Below are 25,658 nucleotides of genomic sequence, written 5' to 3'. Positions count from 1 at the left end.
GGAGGACCCAACCTAAGACTGCTGCCTGGTTGGCATGTGCCCAGCAACAGCCCCTAGTCCTCAGGTGGCAGTCCTGACTTTGGACCAAGGGGCTGCTCCTCCTACACTAGATACAACCTTGATCAGACTGTCAAGACATCCTGTCTGCCTCTGGCTGTGGGGTGGGCAAGTGTCTCAAATAAGACCCACGGTTGAGCCCAATAAAACCGAGGCTGGAAATAAATGCTGGAGCTGGCTGGTGATGGGGGTTGGTGGATCTGATGTTCCCATCACTCATTCCCTCTGTCTCTCTCTTCCTAGGGTTGCTCCTATCTCTACTCTTCCTCTAGGCTCCTTGAGGCTGGTTCTTCAGACTTCCCTTGAGTTCTGAGAGCTACTCTACATGCTTTGCACACATTGCTTATTTGTTTCCATTAGGCAGAGTTGGTTTCAGAGATCCAACCCTAGAGATCCTGAAGCAGCCCCTAGGCAGGGTCCTGGGTGCAGGGGGTTTTCTAGAGCTGTGATCACAGGAACATATAGGGCTATTAGGAAGCACCCATCTTTTAGCTATAAGCCTGCCTCCCCACACTCTGGTGCCGGGGCTGCACCCTGTGACCGTGTCCCTGCTTTGCCAGTGTCTCCCTGGGAGTGGAAGAGGGCAAGGCTGGAGGTGGGGGAAGGGACCTGCTCCTTGTTTGTCCTCATACCCCGGGCAGCAGCCATTCCTTCCCATGGCCGCTGCCATGGCCCAGTTTTCAACTTTTCCAAAATTTCCAGAACCAGACTCATTACAGTCTCCCCAGAGAAGCCTTCACCAAACTGTTGATACCTCTGTTCAAAAGTTTGGGCCTTCCAGGCCGTCCACCTGCCCCCAAGCATCCGCTCTAGGCATGCGAGGGACTTGGGTGGGTGGTGCCCTTCTCAGGGATCCCACCATGGTCCCAGAGAGCCACCTTTTCCTTCACAGTGTGCCCTTGACTTGCATGTATTAGATCGCTTGGTCCGTGTCCTTTAGTGGTCTCTTTTGCCTTTCTAATTAAGTAGGTGATATTTCTTCATACTCACTTTATGGTGCTTATGTCACTCTTCCTTACTAGCATCACGGGTCGGATTCCTGTTTTTTGACTGGTACAGAAGAGGGTCTGAGGCAGGAAAGGTAGGCACTGGCACGGGCTGCATGAATCTACCAGCCACTGCTCTGGGAACCTGGGGTCCCATTCCACTGGGGACCCCGGAAGAGACCAGGTAGGAAATCTTCAGATTGTCCCAACAGGAGGCAAGGAAGCTGGGATATGTATGCACCAGCTCCCATTCTTGCTCAGGTCAGGGTGGCTCCAGCCCTGGGGCCTTGATTCCCTGACACTTCTGCCTGTTGCCCATTAGGTCTGGGGCGTCTCTGCAGTCTGAGAACACCCCCAGCAAATCATCCTCGGCAGGTGCAGAAACTGTCTACAGGTGACCTCCCGGAGAGGCCAAGGAGATAGATTGGCAAGCGTTTTCTACAAAGGCCAGATTATAGGCTGTACGGCCTCTGTTATAACTACTCAATCCTTCTGCTTTAGCATGAAAACATGCTAAAATACAATGCAAAAGCCAACATGCATGATTGTTATTACAATATAAGTGTGTTTAAAAGAACAGGCAGAAGCTGGATTGGGTTCCTGGACTGTAGTTTGCTGAGCCCCCATATAGGGCATGCTCCAACAGGGTCTATCATAAAATGAATTTACATATCAGAAGACATGTCTAACCTGGCTTCTCTACTTGTTTCTTCTTTCCCCTTTCATGTTGGAACGTTCCACCTGGTTCTCTCCTTAACGTAAAGCTTGTAAGAAAATATCTCCAAGCACCCATTATAATCTAGTTTTCCTGCAATTTTTGTACCATAAGTTCATAGTTGGAGTGTTGGCGAATGAAGTTCCCTCAAAACTCATGACATTTGGCACATTGATGATAAAGGAGTCATTCAGGTACCCTGATTAGTACCAATGCTTGACTTCAATTTCTCATGATGGATGAAAACAAATAAATGCCACAAAAAGCCACATGGACTTATATTTTATCCAAACAAACAGGGCTTTGGGGTTGAGATGTATATTCTTTTTTAAAAAATATTTTATTTATTTATTTGACTGACAGAGATCACAAGTAGGCAGAGCAGCAGGCAGAGAGAGAGAGAGAGAGAGAGGGAGAGAAAGGTAAGCAGGCTCCCTGGTGAGTAGAGAGCTTGATGCAGGCTCAATCCCAGGACCATGAGATCATGACCTGAGCTGAAGGCAGAGGCTTAACCCACTGAGCCACCCAGGCACCCCGAGATGTATGTTCTACCATGAGATACATCCCTGGTCAATAACTCTGCAGTGCTAGTACCCTCACTAGTCACACCTGCCCCTTCACCTGCAAACTTGTATCCTTGTGATCAGGAGCTTCCTAGCAAGTTTATCTGTCACCTGTGGCCAGTCAGCAGCTCCAGAGAAAGAAACAAGTTGCAGCACCTGCCTTCTGTCCAGCTTGGAGTAGCTGCTGGGGTATCCTCTTGGGTGCAAAGGGACATCTTTGAAGGGCACTGTGAGGTGGGTCACCCACACTTGGGATGGCGAGGGCAGGTTGGTCGGAAGCCTCATGTTGGAAATCAGGATCAGTTAACATCCAACCAAAGGAATTCTGAGAATCATTTGGCTGTTGAGGCATCTAAAACTCCGTGGTCCAAGATTTCCAATCACCCCCACCCTACCCCAAACCATGTGGTGCTGAACATGCAGAATTTAGCAATACAAAGTCTTCATTCCTTTGGGCCAAGTGTATTTCTCACCCTCAGTTCATTCTATCCTCAGGTTCAAAGCAGTGAGACTCTTCTAAGAGAAAAATGAAGCTGGCAGGCTGGCTTGGTGAACTTGCCTCAGGTTAAACTTTGATTCCGCAGTCCCTTATGATTCACAAGCAAAGTCAACTGACGTTTTTTGAACCCAAGGAAAGGGTCTCTTAGCAACTAGATACATAAGAGACTAGTGGAAAAACTGAAGAACTACTTACTTTGCAATGGAAAGTAATCTCTTTCCCCCTAGAGATCCAGGTACTGGTGTCCCTCATGCTGGTTATCCCCTCTCCTGGTGTTAATGTCCCTTGGAAGCCAAATAAGGCTCAGGAGGCTGTGGGTAGACATGGAATCTGACTGTTGGCAGGTGGGTGGTATTGACTGAGGTTGGCTTCCCATGTATTGGGCTCTGTCCTCAATAGACTTCAGCTCTTCTGAGACTGGAATTCCCCTTTGTACCAAGCCTATTGTGGTTCCCTACCTTTAACAGCTCCAGATCCCATCTGCCAACTTTTGTTCCCCTGACTCTCCATTTTCTTAAGCTCCCACATGCTGAATGTTTGCCCCTCTCCCCACCTTTTCTGTTGAGTCATTCCTTCTTTGGATACAGAGAACCACCCAGCTGGTTGCAGCCAAATCATCTTTCTTGGTCCAGGTCACATTCTGTGCTGATGTTATTTCAGACTCTCAGAGTTTTTAGAACCCTTTATTCTCTCTCACAACCACTGTCTTTAATCTTGGCATTTTGATTTTTAGAAATTTCTATCAAAATAAACTCTTCGCATGCTAGAACGTGCTCTTGCTATGAGAGCGCCAGTTCCCCAATTAAGCATTTCCCTCTCTAACCCTTAAAAGGCTGAGCTATGTTTCCCAGGATTTGTAGTATGTGGTTTTCAGTCCAAACAATAAAGGCACTAATCACATGGAAACAACTCTTGTCAACTTATAAGGGATAATTAATAATGACAGTACACTAATAACACTAGAAAAATGATCTGTTTTAGCTTATCTTTTGGAAATCGATTTTTGAACTTAAGTACAGAAAAGCAGTGTCTCGGTCACAACCTCGGACTTTGGACCTTACACCTTCAATGTCTGTTTCTGGTCATAGCCTCTCTTAAGATTTTACTAACTGGATTTGATAAGTTTTATATCTTAGGAAAAAATTAAACATTGTTTTCTCAATGAACCATGCATGATATATACAATGCATTAGTATTTTATTTATAACTGTTAAGATTGCTAGAAAAGTTTGTGCTCATATGGGTGACAGTACTGTTCACGCTACTGTCCATGAAGAGAGGAGGCCATGTGAGTCAGTACTTAGTATATTTTAAGAGAATGTCAAGCTCTCTCCAAAGCTCATCAGGTTTTCCATTAGATGTCCTGCATTTCCCAGCTGCCTTGCATTTAGGCAGGGTCACTGACCAGTATTGGCCAATGCAGAGTAGCTTAAATGGCCTGTGTATCTCCTTCAGGCTGAAAAAGAGAGGATGAGGGTTCTCTGTGGGTTCTCTTCTGTGTGGTCACTTAGCAGTCTCGTGTTGTTTTTACAAACCACAATACCAAAGATTAAAGCACCCTGAGTCCCTGAGTCTGTGGTCTCAGGGAGTCTCCTGAACCCTCAGAGGAACTCATGTGAATGATAAGTAAACCTTTGCAGTGCTAAGCCACTAAAATTTGGGGGCTGTTTGTTACTACGGCATAACTCAGTCTAGCTTGATGAATACATTCTAGAAGAGTCTTTCTAAAAGACTGTTGACCATGACCCACAGTAAGAAATATTTACTTTGTGAGCCAATACACACACACACACACACACACACACACGCACATTCTCGCTTTCTATACACACACACAGAACAAATATTTCAAGAAACAATATTCACTAAAATGCATGATATATTCTATTCCAGTTTTGCTTCTATTTTATTCTGTTTTATTCTATTCCAAAACGTTAGTCTTGATTCCCAAAAAATTTTTTACAACTTATTAACGGCATATAACCAGAGTTTGAAAAATGCTGCTGTAGATCATAATTTGTATGTGACTGATCTGCTAATTATAAATCTCTCAGGCTTATTTGTGAAAGCAGGCTTTTTAGATCTCTCTTTGGCAACTTTTTATTATCTGCTCTCGGAATGGATAAAAGTGTTTTTAAGTAATATGTATCACATCCCACATGGTTTCTGGAAGGTAATGTTTTATTGTTGAGTTTCCTAATTTACAACATGTCTTTTTAAATTTACTTATAAAATTTTGTCACAGGGAGTAACAATGTTAACTCGATTAATTCATTTATTTTCATTTTTTAAAATAAATGATTATAAATAACTGTCTCTTGCATTAGGATCAGGGATATCGTAAAAACCTCACTAGCCAGACATATTTTTGCGTTAATACTGGTGCAAAAAATGAAATAGAGACCAAATATTTTTATATAGCACTATATATATATTTTATATATTGTATCCTCATATCAAAACTGGCCATTTCTATTAAGAAGCTGCTAAGTTACTCTCTAATTTCATAAATTATACCACAGCTGTGAAAATATGGACAACTATTTTATATTTTTGCTGCTATATAAGACATTTAATGTTTATACAGAAAGCTGCAAAATTACAGAAGTGAGGCAATGGGAATCAATGAACATTTCACCTGAATTTCCACCGGCTTTTTTCTTCAGCCAGAATCATCTTGATATTCTCTGAATATTCTTTTAGAGATGAATATGGTGTCAGTTTTTTCAATAAGTACACATACACACATTTTAGGCATATGTGTGTATCTACATTTATACAAGTGTATATATACACACACATACATACACACATGTATACAGTCTACATATATATATATATTTCTGTGTGCACTTATACACATATGCACACATAATGTCCTTTGGTTTATTTTCAGACTGTTAATATGAAATGAATTTTTGATGGTTTCCCTTAATTTTTTCTTTAAATCTAAACTGGTTTAAAAAGACCTTCGCAACAGGTAATAAACTTCTTTTAAAAATCATAAATATTATTACATTTTAAAGCATTATAGAGAGAAGGTCATATGGTGTTCGAGAAGACAGACATACATGCCAATATGGGGGGCAGAGAAAAGAAAGAAAATGGGTTTTCCAGAGTTTTCTCTTAAAGTCGCCACCTCCAAGGAATGGAACTTAGTGCCCTTGCGTTGCTGGCTTTAAGGAAAGGAACTCTGAGCTTAGCCACACGCTCCCACAAGAAGGGAGAAATGCAGCCAGAAGTGGTCGATCAGTTCTCCGGAATCAAATCAAACCCACAAAGGGGCCAATCCTTGGGGAAAAAAACAAAGCGATGACGGGTCCAATAGAAAGCATTTCTATTTGGTAATGAAATGGTGCTGTGTCTTGTGGGGTCGGCAGGGGGAGGAGTGTGTCACCTTTGGGTTGCCTGTTAAACATCTTCAGGGGTTGCTCAGTTGTCAAGATGGTAACTGTGTGCTTTCCCTATGGAGGTCTTCTCTTGCTTCCTTCAGCCCCCCGTTGCTAGGGGACGGGTCAGCATGTCCCCCCGTTGGCAGAAGAGGCTCCACACAAATGACGGTCTGCATCCTCAGACACATCCCCTTCACCTTTCACACACCTCTTCCAGAATGGAGGCCATTTCCCCAACACATCAAAGAACCACAACCATATGTTTTAGAGATCAAAGCCCAAGTGTATGTGCACCCAAAATACTCATCTCACTACTCACATCAGATTCAGAAGCTCCAAAGTGATTGAGGAAGAGGAACGTTCCTGTGTTCTAAGCCACCGAGATATTCTTTCCTAGGCGTGTTGCCAGATTTCTCTTGCCTTTTTTTCTTTTGGATAGCTATGTGAGGAACCCCAGAAAATTGGGGCTGGGATGAATTCTATACACACAGAATGATTTGGGCTTCTCTAGCAGATTCTACATGACAGAAGAGCAGCTGGTGAAAAGGACAGCCACGCTACTGAGGTTTTACATGGATCACACTGGCTGAGTAGGACAAGTTATGCTGTTGGTGTTGGTGGAACGATTTCCAGCCGTCATGCTTTTTGACCCTCTCTTCCCCAGCCAGTGATTAGGGCTGTCATGGATGGCGAATTGTACATCACCCTACCTTCATCTACGTCACTGAAAAATCTTGCTAAGTTCCAAACATTTTCCCCCAAAGGACCTATAGCATCTTTTGTGCTTTAGAAATTCAGAGCTTACCTTCTGTTATTATCTTTCCCTTTTTATGTAGCAGGTCCTCAGCTGAGACCACGAATAAATGCTCTTGGAGTCACTGCATGTGGCTTTTTAAATGCATTCTCTTCTCAGATAGGAACAAAATGGAGGGGAAAGCTGTCCCAGTTTTGTTTGCTGGCTATCGCCTATTCGAATGACACAAATAAAGAACTTTAGAGTCACAAATAGGACAGAGGTTTTGGTGGGAACACTGTATTTGGGGCACAGAAGTAAAAAGATTGCGTCCATTGTGACAACAAAAAATCATTGACAGTGAGTGAAGCTTCAGATCGAGAGATTGAAATCGCTTATGAGAGAGTGACAGTAATTGCTAGGTTCCTGACAGAGTGTGGACCGAGGACAGAGAGGCAGAGATGGGGGAGGGAGGGAGGCAGTCGAGGCCCGGCTGCGGCTCTAGTTCTTATGAAGGATGCTTTTCAGGCTTCTCTCCACAGCTTCGTCCAGCTCCTCCTCCAACTCCTCCTTCTTGGACATGGCCAGCTTGGACTGGTAATCCCGCACAACCTGGTCGATGTAAGGGGCACTCTGCGTGCCATGCAGCATCAGTGTCCACTCCTTCAGCACCCCCTTCTGGGGCGTGCTCCCGACAAACCCCAGCTCCAGGGTCCAGGTTCCTCGGGCGTCCTCTCCCCACGTGTGCGTGGTCATGAAAGGCCACTTGTCAAAGCCCACCTTGGAGTCGTCATCCCTTGGACGCCGGCTCAGCAAGATGGACTTGGTGCCCATCGGGGAAGTCATGTTGATGTTCAGGTCTCCTCTCCTGGTGGCATTGACTGTGATGACAGCTTGGACGTGCTCAAGGTAGCGGACGAAATTTTCTTTCCCCTCACATGCATCGGTGGTGAGGCTCAGCACCAACTTGCCAGTGGATGGTATTTTCCTGAGGGAAAAGGGATGAGGAGATATGGTAAGGGGTAGACACACTATACTTGGGGTTTTGAAGGTAGCTGCAGGTGCCAGAAAGAGTAGGGACTTTGGAGCTAATCAGACAGACCAGCAGCGTGAGCCTGAGCTCCTTACCTATGGCCCTTACCCATACTTTCTGTGTGAAGGGGAAATGGAGTAGAGGCTGCCTGTGCCCTTCTCACTTCCTCCCTCCACGCCCTCTCTGAGTTTATCTGCAGCTGTGGCTCCCATGTGTTCTGACCGCTTCGCGCCTCAGGTATTGGCTAGCCCACATCATGAGAGCTAGCTCAGCCAATGTGCAGGGCAGCCCCAAAGTGTCAGGGAATGAACCCCTCAGGGACCACCCCTTACCAGTGATTTGAATAGAAAGCGACAGAGGAATATACCCTGGCATCCATCCCTCAGTGGGACACCTCAGTGTCCACCCTGTTGCCTATGGTGACAACTTGCTTATCAATGCACTCCTGTCTGGCTCTTTTCCTCCTCCCTGTCTCACATCTCTAATTGTCATTGGCATTTCCTGGGAGCTTCTCTCAAAAAATTGTCAGCACTTAAATCTCACCTCTACTTTTTTTCTTTTTTTTTTTTTTTAAAGATTTTATTTATTTATTTGACAGAGAGACACAGTGAGAGAGGCACCACAAGGAGGGGAGCAGCAGAGGGAGAAGAAGAAGCAGGCATCCTGCCAAGCAGGGAACCTGATGCGGGCCTCTATCCCAGGAACCTGGGATCATGACCTGAGCCGAAGGCAGACGCTTAATGACTGAGCCACCCAGGTGCTCCCTGAGTCTACTTTTGGGACAACCCAAAGTTGTCCCAAAGTTATGAGCTGAGACAGGACCTCATAAGGCCTTTCTTTTGAAATGTTAAGTATCTTGATAAATAAAAATTATTGCTGGAGCACTTGGGTGGCTCAATCGGTTAAGCATCTGCCTTCAGCTCAGGTGATGATCCCAGGGTTCTGGAATTAAGCCCTGCATCGGGCTCCCTGCTCAGCGGGGAGCCTGATTCTCCCTCTCCCTCTGCCTCTCCCCTGGCTTGTGCTCGCTCTCTTGCTGGGTCTCTGTCAGATGAACAAATAAAAAGAAAAAAAAATCATTGCTATTGTGATTGTTATCACTGTCACAGAAAAAGCTGAAATGGGGTTATTAATCCTAGCGAAGGAGTATCCCTTGAAAAATCAGGGGAATTTAGAAGCCTCTCTGGTCACAGAGTTGGAGCCCCATGGAGGGTCAGCCTAAGCATTCCTCAGCTGACTTTCCACACAACCGATCTCCTTCCTGGATATGGCCTCCCTTGAAGGCAAGATACTTAAAGGTTCTTGCGTGAGAAACATAACAAAGTAAACCACATTAAACTGCATGTGTAATGGAAAGACTCCACACTTTGGGAATAAATCCATTTGGGTTAGAATTCTCTTCTATGCTTACTGGTCAGGAGAGCTTGGGCAAATTATTGGCATACTTTGAAGTCTCACTGTCATTGTGGGTGGGTTTTGTGAGATTAAATCAGACCACGTGTGGAAACATGGAGCATAATGCCCGGATCATGGTACTAGCTCCCCTAGTACTCCCCTAGTACTCTGGGGTCCTTCCCTATTCACATAGGGAAAAACTATGTGAATATCCTTCCTTGACACGGTATTTTATTTTGGAGTGTAACATGGTGGGTATTTTAAAACACGTCTTGTGGAGCCCATTTATGAAAAGATGATCCCACACCCAGCTCAGAGCCCAGCTTTGGTTCTGCATGGCCCTTGAAAGCAAAGCTACAGACCTGGGAGGGGAAGGCTCGTTGAAACTTACCCGGTGGCTCACTGGGAAAGTCAATACTCTCCTGAGGAACTTTCAAAATATATGCTTTAATAGTTTCATGGAGTGCTGCCATTATATGCCCTCTGCATGGATGCTGATGCCGACTGATGCATGCAATACCCATTGGCCACGGAGATCTAGTGGTGGTGGTGGTGGAGGTGCGGTACCATGCTCTGGGGAAATCATCCAGTTTGGTGGAGAGCGAGCATTAGGCCGGCTCTGGAAGTCAGAGTATGCAAAGATCCTAGCTAGATCTCTCAAAAAAGATTCCATTTCTTCTCAGCAGGGTCAGAAATGTAACTGGTGAACTGATACGTGACCACCAATCTTTCGGGCTCTAGCCCATAGGTAGAGAGCTATTTGGGCAGAATGAAGGTCCAGTTATGGGCAAAGCATTTGAACCATCTGAGCTCATTTTCTTTACCCATACAATGGAGATATTACTTCCTATACTGAAGAATTGCTCTGAAGATAAAATAGACATACACACTCAAATACATCGCATATTCACAAATGTCTGGACCAGAGCTGGCCAATAGAACTTCTGCAATGAGGGAAATGTTCTATATCTGAACTGTCCAATATTGTACTCACCGGCCACCTGTGGCTATGGGGCATTTGAAATGTCATGAGTGTGAGGAATTGAATTTTTAATTACATTTAATTTTAGTAATTAATTTAAATTTAATTTTATTAAATAGCCATCTGTGGCTAGTTGCTTCTCTACTGGATAGCACATATCTAAATTATTTGCAGATGTTCAATCTGAACCTGACGCCACCAACCCCAACCCATTAGAAAATTTCCTGGGGTTCTATGGTGAGCACATTCCGTTTTTGTCATGGCTCACAGGCTCTGGGAAAAGCAGCCAGGAAAACTGCTGGTTTTCTGGCACAACCTTGCTGGAAGCTTCTGGAACATCCAGACCTCAGGAATGAGTGAAATGCCATGTTCTATTGTTGAGATTCTACACAGACAGGCAGGCAAGTCCAGAATGGAGGCTTTCTTTTTAGAATAGAGCCTCAGGGAATCTGGAACTCTCCAAGGAGCACAGCTGGAGGGAGAGCAGACGATGACAGAGCCCACAGCAGGAAGAGACACTGTGCTGAGTTTGAGCCCCTTTCCTACTCTTCAGGCCAGGCCACCTTGAGAAATTCAAGAAGCAAATTCATAAGCCAATAACTAAAGACTCTTACTCAGGTACTAGTCACTTTAGGTATTACAGAGCATCGCTAGTCATTGTCAAATGCAATACTCCCTATTATGACAAGGATCCAAAACACAAGTAGGATTCTAAAAAAAAAAAAAAATCATTTTTTTTTTTTTATCCCTATTTGCATTCAGGGCACTTATGCGCTGGCGTTAACCAAGTAACTGTCCCTTTACAAGTCAGTTTGTGGAATCTCTGGCAGAAAAGTGACATTTTTTTCCCTCAGGGGGAAAACTGGAAATATTTCTTCCATTGGCTAAGAACCAGAGATGGGACAGCTACTGTAGCTGGGAATGAGATCCACAGCCCATGCGCAATGCAGAGTGGGGGGGGGGGGGTCCTGTAAAGGAATGAGGGCAGAGATGATCTCTTATGATAGAGGGAGAGAAATCTGTTTTGGACCAAACCGGAGACGACCTTCACACACACACACATACACACACACACACACACACACACAGCTTTTGGGGGGCTTCAGTGGACGCAGTCTGTCTTCCAGATTCCCTCCAGAGCTGCTTTGAGCTTTGACTACTGACTCTTGGCTGCCCCTTTCCCTGCAGAAGAGCAGACTAGAGCCCAGTCTACCTGTTGTTTGGCCTAAGGGATGAGGGAATGCATTTGTGAGAGGTCTGGAGGGAGGGATGAAGGAAGGAGGCTGAGACAGGATAGGCATTTTGTCCTTATCCTGGAAAGCAGAAGCCAGATTGGAGTGGGCACCAATACACCACTTTGTGTTAGAATTCATCAACTGTCCCCGTAGCCTTGGGGTTGGGGTGTGGGCAGGGGTTGGAGGCCATTCCAAACACCCTGGGGGGGTCTGGCTTGTTTCGAGCTGTGGAGGTATCACCCCCTGGCAAAACTCTGCCATCATTGCCCTGCGTGCAAACTGCCCACCAAATGTGGGGTGAGCAAGCCCCTGAGAGAGCACGAGTTCTTCTTGGAATGTTAAGGCACTTTGAGATGAAATTAAAAGGCTTGAGTGAATTCCAGAGGAGGCAAGCTAGGAGGAGGCAAGCTCCTCTCTCAGAGAGACTTCTCAGCAGGCATCAAGGCAACTGGGAGAGCGAAGGGACCGTATCTGCCAGGTGTTTCTTACTCCTTCTTTCTCTCTCTCTCTTTTTGTTTTTTGTTTTGTTTTTGATTTTGTTTTTGGTTCACTTGTATGTTTTGATATTCCTACGGTGATCATATTTTGCTTTTACAAGAAGAAAAGGAATGGGGCGCCTGGGTGGCTCAGTGGGTTAAGCCGCTGCCTTCGGCTCAGGTCATGATCTCAGGGTCCTGGGATCGAGTCCCGCGTCGGGCTCTCTGCTCATCAGGGAGCCTGCTTCCTTCTCTCTCTCTCTGCCTGCCTCTCTGCCTACTTGTGATCTCTCTCTGTCAAATAAATAAATAAAAATCTTAAAAAAAAAAAAGAAGAAAAGAAATGTAATCCTTATTTAGAAGAAAAGCATATCCTTCTTTGTTCAGGAAGGTCAATTTGTAAGGTTGAAATAGGGAGTCCCTGGGTGGCTCAGTCCGTTAAGCACTGGATTTTTTATTTTGGCTCAGGTGAGGATCTCTGGGTCATGAGATGGAGCCCCGTGTTGGAATCTATGTGAGGTATGGAGCCTGGTTGAGATTCTCTCTCTCCCTCTCTCTCTCCTCCTCCCTCCCCCTGGTGTGTGTGCAGAAGTGCACTTGGGGGCTCTCTCTTGCACTCTCTCTCTCAAAAAAAGGGACACCTGGGTGGCTCAGTGGGTTAAAGCCTCGGGGTCCTGGGATCAAGCCCCACATTGGGCTCTCTGCTCAGCAGGGAACCTTCTTCTCCCTCTCTCTCTGCCTGCCTCTCTGCCTATTTGTGATCTCTGTCAAATAAATAAATAAAAAATCTTAAAAAAAAAGAAAAGGTTGAAATAGGAGATGGTTGTTTATGGAACCAAATGAGACTCTGCTTAGATCCTTAGTGACACAGACTACGTTCCAGAACTCATTTGCTACAAAAAAGTGAGGAACCCATCAAGAGGTGTGAGTTACTCTCCGAACTTTTAGAGAATATGTACAGAGGCCTTGTGTTCAAGTTCTATCAAAGACACACTTGGGAACCAGAGGTTGTCTTTTATACTCATTGCACATTGTTGCAAATAAGTGGTTAATTGCCTCGTGTCTAGAAATGGGCCCTGCTTCCCAGGAGGACAGCTGTGTAATGCTCTCTGTGTTCTCAACCCTCAACTGTATGATAAAAATAATTAGTTATGACACGGCAGTTGCTTTATTAGACTAATAATGATAGTACTAATAATGGCCACCCTGGAGGGTCTAAGATCTGTGCTCTGTGGCCATCACAGAAGAACACTCAGCAGGTGGGCTCTGCGATATTTTCTCTTTCCCAGGTAACAGTGGCGGGTGGACATTAACCGACACAGGATAAATCGTGGCTTGGCCGTGGCCCTGTCCCTGGTCCCACAGCTGGTTTGACGCAGGGCACAGCCACTTCTCTCTCTACCATGCTGCAACTGGAATTCCTACCAGGTTTTTACACCCACTCCCAAAGTCACTTAAAATTCACAGTTTGCCACAGCCTCAACGGCACAGAGTGAAGGGGAGGATGGGGTCGGTCTGTACCAGACAGCTCACGCCAGGCTTCAGCATCCCAGGGGTTGGGAGTTGGGGGAGGGCACGTGGCTGCCCCTGGCCGGTGAGCGGATCTGGCTTTGCTCTGCTCACCGCACCCGGCTGGTTCTGTGTAGACACTCACGGCAGGTTGTATTTTTCCTCTGTATTTTCGTTCAGCACCCTTCACCGACTCGGCTGATAAAGTCGCGTTAGAAAATTGGTTTTCAAATTGGTTGCTTCTCTGGGAAGATGAATGTCAAGGAAACCTATAAACTGGACAGTTGGCACTCACCCCACTCGGGGCTGACTCTGAGCAGTCCTGCACGTCTCAGCAAATGGCTGCTGATGCCTCTACCCCAGTCCCGCAGGAGTGTGGTTCAGAGTGACCAGGTCCTTCTTTGCATAGAGCCTGGGTGCCACCCTAAGGACCAACCTTACCAGCCTCTGAGTTTTGCAACACACCCACCTGCCCTAGGGCTCACTCACTTGGGTCTGAGAACGCAATTCAGGTATGGGGTGGACAAGGGTGACACAGAGGCCTTCCAGCAAGGCTGGCCTCTGTCCCTAATCCTCCTGGCTGATCTGCCGGTCCTCACTGCCACCACTTAGCCATCTTCCTTGTACCCAGGTGCTGTTGGCTAAACAGTCACTCACTCAGAAAATATCTCCCATATGACTTCCAGGTGGCAATTCTAGGCACTGAGGGCACAGCAGTGAACAAGACACACTAGGTTCCTGTCCCTGGGATGGCAGGGGGTCCCCATTCTGGTCTGTGCTCAACTGGCTTCCCAGTTTCCTTCCACTGAAAGTTGGGCTGCTGATATTAGATAAAGTTTCTACTGAGCTGTGAGCTGCTGGGCCTCACGCACCCTAACTATAACGTGAAGGATTTGCCTCTGGCTCCAAATTCAACATTTATGGGGATTATGGCAAGTGCTCAGAAACTGAGAGAGACCCATGTTCTCCGCCTCGCTCCCCTCCCTCCCCCCGCCTCACAAATGCATAGAACTTAAAAAGATCGTCAACGATCCACCCTTGCCTGGCGTGACCTCAGAAGAGAAGGTCAGCCATCAACATTTATCTTGACTGAGCTGACCGTTGCCTTAAACACTGCAACGGTTCACTCCTTTCTGTTAATTGTGGATGGAGCCAGTATGCAGCTGACTGTGGGTCGTGACTCCGTGACATGGCGCCTGGGCAATGTATGGGCCCTACCTGAGCTTCTGGAGAGTAGCAAACACCATAGCTTTTCCCTCTTGCCAAGTCCCTTTCTGTAAATCTTTCCCTCTTTGCAACAATGGAAGGAGGTCCTGGGCCCAGGGCTTTGGCGGACATTGGAGTTGCTGGTTCTGGGAATTAGAACCATTTACTCTATCTTCCTGAGCTTCCTGTTCTCTCCCTGTGGAGGAGAGTGGCCACACCAGCCTCCTATGGGAGAAGAGTGTTGCCTGACCAGGCGACCGTCCAGGAGCTGCCCTTAGTAGTGGCATTACTGTGCCTGCAAGCTCCCAGGGCCACCTCAAGGAGCCCTCAGGGCTGCTGGAGTGTCCTGCCATCAGTGTGCGGGGAGCAAGTGGTGGACCCGTGTGCAGGGGACACGGGGGGAGGCACAGGCTAAGCGGACTGACCCGGCTCTCTTTCAGGCTCAACTTCTGGACACACTTTCAAAGAATTGTTATTCAATTGACATTTCTTGTTCTGTTTGCACTATGTAGCATCCCTCCTGGGATGGTGTAACTACCAGATGGGCGTCAGAGCTGAGCTGTCCAAGACGGCAGCCACCAGCCATATGTCGCTATTATAACTCAAACTCAAGTTAGGTCAAATGAGCCACCTTTCTAGTGCTCCCTAGCCATGAGCTGTTGTACTGGACACTCAGATACAGAACATTTCCACCATCGTTCCAGGTCTCCTGGGCTTTCCCAGTCATGTAAAGGGTTGTTTTGAACTCTAACGAGGGCAGTAGAGTGGTCAATGCCTGTTGGATGTTGACTTTGGATTTATCCTTCCTTTTCCTATTTGGACAGAAGTTTCCAGACTTGTCTTCTTTTTGTCACCCTTTTTGTAGACCTTGGCAGTGATAAGGTCTCTAGGACAGCAGTTATGGAGTCTGGGGGGAGTGGGACCACCCGATAGGTAGGGGTTTCAAAGTCCCCAGGGAAGGTCTTACTGCAGGAAGCCCCTCAGACCCTCTGAAGTGGGTTGAACCTCACGTCCTCTCCAGTGGGGGATCATTGAGATATACTGAGAGGCCCCTCAAGTGGTGGGGTGTTGGCATCAGGGAGCCTGGGTTCGAATCCCAGTTTGGCTGTTCAATAGCTAGGTCTTCTTTGGCATACCCTTAAACTCATTGAGCCTTTCCTCACCTGTAATAACACTGTCCAGCTGAGAGGAGGGCTCTCTGATGTAGAGCCTAACGAGGGCCCAAGGGCACAGCAGGAGCTCCTGAAGGCCAATGTCATCTAATGAAACACACTGGGATTTGCAGATGGGTTTTGTTTCAAGTCCTGGTCAGACCTTTGTAACCTTGAGCACATTTCTCATGTTTTCTGCCTCTTGGCTTCCTCCCCTGTTTCGAGGTAACAATGATCATACATATATTCTGGACTTACAAGGATGAAACACTCATAGTTTATGTAAAAGGCCTCCCACCAGCCACTTAGGAGACACTTCTCCCTGAGGCACAGCATGGAACCACTGCCATTTATACCACAAAATATTCATACCCTGCCTGCGTGAGGTAAGGCATACCATCAACAGGCTGGCTGGCTAGGAAGTTTAGGCAGATGTAAAGCACATGGCACACAGTAGGTGCCCAATAAAAGCTAATTGCTTCTTTCACTTAAACTTGACCTTGACTGAGTCAACCTTGACTTTGACCAAGTGACCTTGACCTAGTCAAATTTGTCTGGGACACAGTGAAAACTGTCTGACCTGACAGAGGGGCACAAGGATGAACAGAAATTTCGTAGGTGCATGGCAGCCTTGGGAAAAGGGACAGGAATGTAGCCAAGCTGCTGATTTTACTGGCACATGAAATGCCATACAGCCCTGTTTAAAAAGTTATTAGAGAAAGGACTTGCTCTGATGCTTTCCTATTCCACCTAGTGCTGACAGCAGCTCTGCTTATGAGGTCATGGTCTGGTCCAGGGAAAACGCATGCAGCTCTGTAACACCCACTTGGTACCCCTTTCTGGGAGCCTGGCAAGTGAACAGTGAGGATGCTGGTCCAATTTTGGGTGGGACATTGGGAAGAGAGTGTGGGTCCCAAGGACTCACAATTTTGAATTCAGATAGGAATCAATTACGGTATCCAAAATTCCAGGAGATTATCATCTTTCCTTTTCCCATGAGCATGAACTAGGAGCGTCCAAAGTCATGGAGGAGAAGGAAGGGCCAAGTTACATTTGTTGAGTGCCTACTAGATACCAGTTTAACATTTGTTGTCTCACTAAGGTCTCCCAGCATCTTGGTGAGAAAAGAGTTATTAGCTCCATTTTACTGGTGAGGAAAGAGAGAAGAGGTTTTTGCTTTGGGGACATAAGGAAAGAATTCCAGTTGGTGTAAGAATTTAGACAGAAGAACGACCCCCCCCCCCACTGTCCCCAGTATTAACTTTCCTAACTTATAAGGAAAACGTAGCTTCTCCTTTGATTCTGAATGCAGGCCACTTGCCAAAGCAGTATCAGCACTCCCTCAGAGTTTTTCACTGAAAAGCCCAGAGATATTCATATCCCATTACAATGACTGACAGTATCTTACAGTGACATTTCGGTCATCATCCCTGGTCTGAAATGATTGTGGCCATTAGGCTTGCCACTGGGAGCTTTTTATGTATTGTGTTGCTAAGAGAAAGGACATGTATTACTTCATCACAGATTTGGTTTTCCAAAACTTTTATACCTGTTTTTCAGTATTGTTGGCTTCCTCTGTGGTACTATGTATTTTATCTAGTGCATCTAAAGATTTCATACTGAGATGGGGTCCACAGACATCACCTATCCTGCCACAGAGGCCAGGGTACAAAGGCTGAGAATTGTTAAAAGAGAGGTCAGAGAGGTAAAAAGTATCATCCAGTTTGGTGAAATCAAGACTGGAATCTAGGTCTGTAACCGACTACACAACTCCCGAGGATCCAAGACTGAGGGTGAGTGGAGAGGGAGGATGTACGGTGACAGTCTGACTCTGGCCAAGTTCAGATGACCAACAGAAATGAGGCTGGTGTGGGGTGGTTAGAGAGATGCATTTTATCATTGTTTAAATGACAGAAGCACAGGTGTATTCTCAGAACGTACCACTATGCAACAGTGAAAGTATATGAACTCCCACTATACACGAGAACGTGAATGGATCTCATAAACATAACGCTGGGTCAGAGAAACTGGACACATCTCTATTGGGTGATTCTAGTTAGATAAAGTCCAAGAAGTGGCAAAGCTAATCTATAGGGGCAGGAATGAAAACAATGGGTGTCTATAACATGTGGGGATTAACTAACTGGAAGGGGGCACATGGGATCTTTCTGGGGCGATGGAACATTCCAACACTTGATCAGGTGGTGGTTACCCAGATGTGTACAACAAAACTCAAGTAATACATTTAAGTTCTGTGCATTTCATCGTATGTAAACAATATCTCAACTGAAAATAGTGATAAACATTGATATTTCCATCTCACTGATGAATCAATGAGGAGAGAAATGAAATACAAAGGGGTCCTCATTGTCCAATCCTCTTGCCATGATGAGATGTTAAAAGAAAAGTAGGTGCAGGTGACCAGTGGTGGCTTCTGTGTGAATGCCTCACTCACCTCCCTCCAGATGGCTATCCAACTCACTCAACATCAAATTAAGTCCTTAGGTTGCCCCACAAGTAGACTGAATAAGTAAACTGTGTTATAGTCATACAATAGAATATTATTCAGCAACGATTATAAATGACTACAAGTAGTTGATTATAAATGATTATAAATGACTATAAATGATTATAAACGACTACATACTAAATATGGTTGAAGCGTTCTGAGCTAAAGAATCTACATATAAAGGAGAAGATAGTGTCTGATTCCATTTACATTAGGTATAAAATGGGCAAAATAATCTATGGAGTTTTAAGGTTACTCTTGGGGAGACAATGATGGAAGGAGACATAAGGGGCTTCTGGGATATTGGTCATGATCATGGTCTGTTTACTGATCTGGGACCTGGTTACACTGGATGACTTGTGCACTCAAAAATACGGTATAATAAAAAAAATTAAATTTAAATTTAAAAGAAAATACGGTATAAGCCACTGAAACAGTAAAGGATCATACTTCAGAGTAGGGGTTCTGAGTCCCCTAATGGTGTTCTATGTATGTGGGGCCTCTGGAGTTATGTTTCTCTATAGCTCTGCCTGGAAGCTGATTGTCTCTGATTCAAATCCAGTGCATCTCAAGCTGACAGAGAGGGAATCTTTTGCCCAGGCCATGGCACCCTCTCTGGGATATTTTCCACATGCACTTACTCAGGATCCTGCACGGAGCCTCCCACACAGTGGAATCTCTCAGGCACAGTTTTCCAGTCTTTAGCCATTTTCACCATGGCGCCCGCATCAAGGACCCCGTAGCCAAAGAGGTGATTAAACTCCAGGCCAACCCCATTCCTCCGCCATTGATGGACCTCATCGTGAAGCTGATTCCGTTTGGAGGTGAGCACAGTCAGATGCTGCATGTCTCTCCAGGTCAGACCCAGGCTGGATTCCGGAGGCAGAAAGATTCAAGAGCATGGCAAGGGGGGAGCGCACAAGGTAAGAGAGAGAGGGAAAGAGACACAATGACTAAGATAGAATATAGACCCCATGTAGGATTTTGGAACATCTATGAACCTGCAAGTAAGGGGAGGATTTCCACACATCATTTAGAACCATTATACATATAAATTTCAAAATCTTGCTTTTCTTACTTAAATAAATTTACTTCAAATGCACATTTTAACACACATTGGAATGGCTGAACTGAACTGAAAAAGACTGACAATACTAAGTGTTGGCAAGGATGTGAAGCATCTGGATCTCACATACTTTGTAGATGGATAGGTAAATTACTGCAAACATTTTGGAAAACTGCTTGACTGTATCTTCTCATGTTGTGCAAGTGTCTAAGCTGTGGCCTAGAAGTTCCATTCCTAGGTATGCATCTCACATAAATGTGTGTATATATCCACCTGACATGCATACTGGAATGTTCATGGGCCCAAACTACAAAAGTCCCCAAATGTCCAACCACAATAAAATGAATAAACCAATGGAGATGTATTTGTAGGATGTGAAATACTGTTCTACCATAAGAACAAATGAACTACAGCTACTCTGAATAATACAGATGGATTTTGCAAATAGAATGTCAACCTAAAGAAGCCAGACCTAGTAGAAAACATATTGTATCATTCCATTTTTTTTTTTTAAAGTATAAAACCAGACCCAAGTAATCTATGATGTTAGCAGTCAAGTTAGTGGTTAGTCTTGGGATGAGGGATTGGATAGTGGTGCAAGGGAGCTTCTGGGTGCTGGCACTGCTGTTTCTTGATCTGGATGTTGGCTACATGGATATGCTCCATTTGTGAAAATGAGGCTGTCATTTCTTCAACAGCAAAGACTGTACCTTCAGTATATATTCATCCCCAGCGCCCAGGACAGCAGCCTCTCTTGTACACTGTCCAGTGGATAAACAAATCTGTTTGCAGGTGCCACTGTTTTGAGAAATCAGTGTCTAGTATTATTCATTGCCTGTGTTTTTCAAAGAGCAAGTCGGACCCATTTATGGGACAGGAAATCAATTTACTGCATAGATTATCTACGTGGGCTGTGTATTAAAATATCCTGATGAGGACATTAAAATCCTATTCCTTAGGTCACATCTTAGACAAGTTAAGTCAGAACCTCAGGGAGTGGGACCCAGGCTTTGGAAATTGTGAACACTTCCCAGGTCATTCTAGTAGACAGACAGCTAAGCTTGAGAACCAGTGATTTAATGAATGGGACTATCATTAAAAAATGAGCAGAATAGAACAGAAAAGAGTAACAGTGTGGATTGCATGTAATACAAGAAAATATTTTTCATAAAACTCTGTGTGTGAGTATGTGTGTGTTGTGGGTTGCAACACAAAAATTATTTCAAATCAAAAAGCTGGAACAACCCTGCACTGTCGTTCTTGTTGGAAGTCAGATAATTCAAGACTAGGAACAACATAACTCATTTGATAAAATTTCAGCATATGCAGCATTCAGTGGTTTGAAGTTTTGAATTAGAACCAAAAGACGCCAATGATTCATGTCCTCTTGCAGTGTAGACCTTCAGCGGTTAAGGAGAAAGTTTCAAGGAAGGCCACCGCTCATTTGAGAAATTTATAAACATATCTTGGATATATGGCCCCTAGGACCCAAGTGAATGGTGGTGTGAAACTTCAAGAAGTTGATTACAGTGAGTGTTTTGCCAGAGCCAGAGTGGGATTCTGAATTCATTAAATACAGAAGTGTTGATAAATGAGTGTTGAGATGATCTGGCTGACAGGTGAATTATCTACCATCTTTGCTAAGAGTTTGGCCACAAAAATGTGCTATGCTTCCTGGAGCTTGGAGAGGGATGTTAGACATTGGAGGTAGACGTTTCTCTGTGGTTTTATTCTCATGGGGCCCATGAGAGAGATAGAGAGAACCAGTCAGAACCAAGATCTTCTCACTTCTGGAATTAATCAGAGGTAGTCCATATTCTCATGCTATTGAGTTGATGACACAGTTTGGCCAGCCATTTACGTATGTCTGAGAGGTAAAACTAATTCCATACTCATTCCCCCTTCTGAGCAATTTCAAAGTTGACAGAATACACTACTGTGTGAAACCGTATTTCTTCCATCTGCATAAAGCTTTATTCTTACCATAGTAGGGCAAGAATTATAGGTCATACTTATTAAATAATAAAAAAACTAAATTTACAGATTATCTGCAATATAAAGGTCACTGTGAACAGTGTTATAGGACTAATAACATAATATGTTCTTCCCCATTCTCAAGCATTTAGTAGTTTGGAGAATAAGGCACAGATATATGGTAAGGTACTGCACAGTGAAATGATTCCATGAAGGTCCATTAAGCGTCTATCAGGTCCAGGCACTGTTTTGGTTGAAGGTCCTCCTTAAGAAGGTCCCTGCTTTCTCAGAACCTATAGCCCAGGGGGACAGAGAGACAACTCAATATTTTAAAAGGGAGGGCTGTCACGATGGGGGAGCTCTCAATGGCAAGAAAACCACCAGTGGGGTCCCTGTGTTATCCCAGCCAGGGGGCTTCAGTCTGTGACCCTAAGCTGTTTGCATCAGAATCATGTGGGGACTAGTGACAAATTTAGATTTCTGCCCCATGTCCTTTGAAGATAAGACAACACATTATTATAAGATAAGATTATCTTATCTTTTAAGATAAGATAATCACCCACTCAGATGCTGGAAGATACAACTATTGTCTCCCTCATGTATATCCTCCCTTTTCCCTATTAAGAAACCCTCAATTTTATTCAGAATAGCAATATCATTAGCTCCGAAGCTACGTTTCCCAGCCTCCTTTGTAGTCTGGGGTGGTCCCTTGAAGACTGTGGTCAATGAGAAGTAGGCAAAAGCTACTGGGTGGGGATTTTTTGAAAAACCAGGCTGACTCAGCTGGTGGAATTCTTTTTCCCTTTGCTTTTCTTGTTCTCCTATCTGAAATGTAAACTTGATGGCTAGAGCCCCAACAGCATCTGGAGAACATGAAGGTGGAAAAGCAGAGATCTAGGAAGAGCTGGATTCCCAGTGGCACCCCCCATGGTAGCCCTGGGCTCCCAACCTCTGTATTTTCTTTCCCATGACAAAAAAATAAAACCCTGTCTCAGTTTAGCTCTTGTTATCTGGGATTTTGTTTCCAATATTGACCTAGCTAGAGGCAGACATTCACCTGCCATACAACAGTATCCGGATTTACAGATTCATAGAGTTCTTGCTTTACTGGATGCCCTGGACTGGAGTCCCTGGAACAGGGCTTGAAAAGACAGATTCCTGGGCCATCCAGCCCCAGAGATTTCCATTCAGTGACTCTTAGCTGAGATGTAGGAATGTATTATTTTCAAAACTAGCCCCCACCCCCAGTGCTTGACTTCCCCAGTTATCAGGGAAATGTAAATTAAAACTATAATACAATTCCACTGAACACTCATATGGATGGCTAAAGTGTGGAAGACTCGCAATACTAAGTGTTGGCAAGGATGTGGGGCACCTGTAACTCACACTGCCAGAGGGAGGGTCAATGGTTACCCCCACTGTGTAAAATTCTTTCTGGGTATCTACAGGAACTGTGCAGATGTATACCTCATGACTCAACCTTTTGAAACCCAACAGAAACACATCCCTATGTTCACCGAAAGATGTGTAAGCATGTTCATAGCAATAGGACTCATAATGGCCCTCAACTGGAAACAACCCAAGGATTCATTTATACAGTGGAGTAATTCACAATGAGTATGAACAACCTATTGCCATATAGAACAGTATGGAGGAATCTCTCAGGTGTGTTATTACGCAAAAGAGCACACCCGGTGCTTAGGTAATGGTCTATTGCTTGATTCGGATGCTGGTTACATGGGTCTATTAATTTTGTAGGAAGTCATTGAGCTGTATCTAACATTTGTCCCCTTTCCTCTGGGTCTATTGTACTTCAATAAAGAGCATATAAAAAAAATCTATCTTTCTAAAGGTCAGTTTTGGAAACATTATTTTAGTCCCGTATGTGGGTCACTTTACTGATGGTTCTCTCAAGCCAAAAATCGGCCTCTTTATGACCAACCCCTCAAACCTAGTTCATTCCTCTAGAAACAGAAAGCTCTGGGTCCCAGACGGACCCCACCCCACCCTCAGCCTCCCACCCTCTGGGGCAAAGAAATCACTTGAAATTTTTTCTAGTGTTATCACTGGGAAATGTAAGCAATATTCCCTGGGACTCAAGAAGTCGTTTTCAAGCATTTGTCAGAAAAGTACTTTATGAAAGTAGTGACTGGGTGGGACAAAGGAATAATGGCTTCCCTTTTTTCCCCTCGGAGTCCTGGGGGCGCCTGTTCCTCTTTTGTGGTTCTGATGGGTATAGATTTACATGGAATAATTTGTTTATTGTATTCAAACTGCTTTGGAAAAGCTTTCTGATTGGACCTCTGGGTGGCCAGCAGCCCTCGACAGCTGTCCTATGTCGTGAAGAACTCCTAGCTTTCTGGTATCACAATAACGAGAGATTAGCTGTAGGAACTGTTCGTGGATTGGCTTTCCCTCTTGCTCCCTCTGGACTTTTAGGGCTGCTTTGTTCTGACCATTGGTTTTAACTGCTCTCTGCTAGGGACGCTTTGTTACAGGTGTAGAAAGCTATAAATCCCTTGGAGTTTCCTTCCCAGGGCACCGCTCTCAGCTGGTCACAGACCAGTGCAGAACATAGCAGCCCAGCATCCTTGCCTTGAGGAAGAACAAGTCCTGAGGCATCATCTACACTCCAGAGCTCCCCATGGGATCAGGCTGAGGCCAGAACTTCTGAAATTGCTTCTTTGCTTGGATTTTCACCCATCCTTAGCCTGCATCCTCTACTTTAACCTGGTTTCTCTGGAAAGCTCTTCTTTAATAAACTGCCTGTGCCAACTTTTGTCTCCGGGGCTGTCGCTAACATCAGGCAGTTGGTGTTCTCAGGAATTTTAGGACTAGATCCTACAATGGACTTGAACCACTACCTGTCAGGTATCACTTTTTTCCTGTTTATGGCAAGAAAGAATTAAAATCATGACCATTGCTCCAAAACAAAACAGACCTGAACGGTGACTTCTTTTCTGTAAGGCTATCTGCAACCATGTGTCAAAGAATTATGACTCATTCGTGCAAAGCCTGTGAGCTTGTTCAGAGATCCAACAGCCTTGTTCCATTACTTTATCAATTTGCACTGTCCCTTCGTGTGCATGGAGACCTAAGCAATTGACTTTTTGCTCTCCAAAATGCAAGAAGACTTGAGTCAAGGTCTACCTTCTTAGATTTAAGGGGTGACCAGAACCCCCTTCTCAGTTCTGGAGCACCCCTTCTTCCTGTTCTCTGCAAAGCTCAATAGCAGTTTCCCCCTCTTTGTCTGCTCCTGACTGGAGTGAGCAGAGCTAGCTCAGACACCCGGGCCAGATAGACCTTGAGATGAACTGTTTCATCTTCAAGAAGTTTTAGTCTCCTCACTTAATAGAAACACACTTCCATCAGTATCTGCTGGAATCCTAAGTTTTCCACATGACTTTTTTAGAAGAATCAAAGGTTGGCTTGGTCCGAAGAGAGGAGTCACTCCCAATGTGGGGACTTATCTGTAAAAAGGAGAATGATGATGCCTTTTCTGCTTGAAGACAGAATATGAGACTAGAGAATCTTTCAAAGTCCTTTTATATCTAAGAATCAACTCTTACCTCCTTTGCAAGTCAGAAATCACATTGTATATATGGAAAGAGACGAGTAGGGTTGTCCGGAGATGGATGCTAGAAGCTCTAGTTGCCCAGCAACAGCTGACAAGGATGGGAAATCAACACCCCTTCCCCAGGGGCCTGAACCCAACTTCTCACACTGGCTGGTGCTCCGTTCTTGAGCAGCCCCCCTGCAGCCTGGGCATATGTGCTCCCAGCACCTAGGTGATGCTTGAAGCCCACATGCTCATTCCTCAAACCCAGGGTCAGCCTCTGGCTTGCCCTAAGGGAAGACAAAATGGCAGATGGGCAGGAACCTCTGCTGAAGATCAAATTTAAGGTGTGTCCAGCAACAGCAACACGTGGCTTCTCCGTGGGATGGTAAGAACCGAGAGGACAGCCTCCTCTTACCTGTAGCTTGGAAGGTTTCTCAGTAAAGTCCATTTACTGGTCTACCTTGCATCAGTGTTGAAAGAAAACTCACCTTATAAGTTAACAAATCTTGAGTGAGAGTACCCTCCTTGTCACAGGTTCTGAAAGAGCTTGCTGGATACCAGTTTGGCAATAGTTTTCCTTCATTTAGCTGATTGTATTATTGGAGTAAAACAGCCAGA

At 45.0% G+C, this 25,658-nt stretch overlaps 1 protein-coding gene across 1 annotated transcript in view; it reads right to left on the bottom strand.

Annotated features, from left to right (window-relative positions):
- Positions 1-4,696: 4,696 nt before the first annotated feature.
- Positions 4,697-25,658, bottom strand: part of PCSK2 (proprotein convertase subtilisin/kexin type 2) — a 271,507-nt gene continuing 250,545 nt past the window's right edge. Inside the window, exons 11-12 of the mRNA XM_059134095.1 lie at positions 19,083-19,310; positions 4,697-7,933 (exon numbers count right to left, since the gene is read on the bottom strand). Of these exons, the coding sequence (XP_058990078.1) occupies positions 7,447-7,933; positions 19,083-19,310 (715 nt within the window). The 3' untranslated portion in view covers positions 4,697-7,446. The remainder of the gene's footprint in view (positions 7,934-19,082; positions 19,311-25,658) is intronic.

This window comes from Mustela lutreola, chromosome 9, assembly GCF_030435805.1.
Source record: "Mustela lutreola isolate mMusLut2 chromosome 9, mMusLut2.pri, whole genome shotgun sequence".
NCBI classification, from domain to species: domain Eukaryota; kingdom Metazoa; phylum Chordata; class Mammalia; order Carnivora; family Mustelidae; genus Mustela; species Mustela lutreola.
This window is presented reverse-complemented; position numbering and strand designations above follow the sequence as displayed.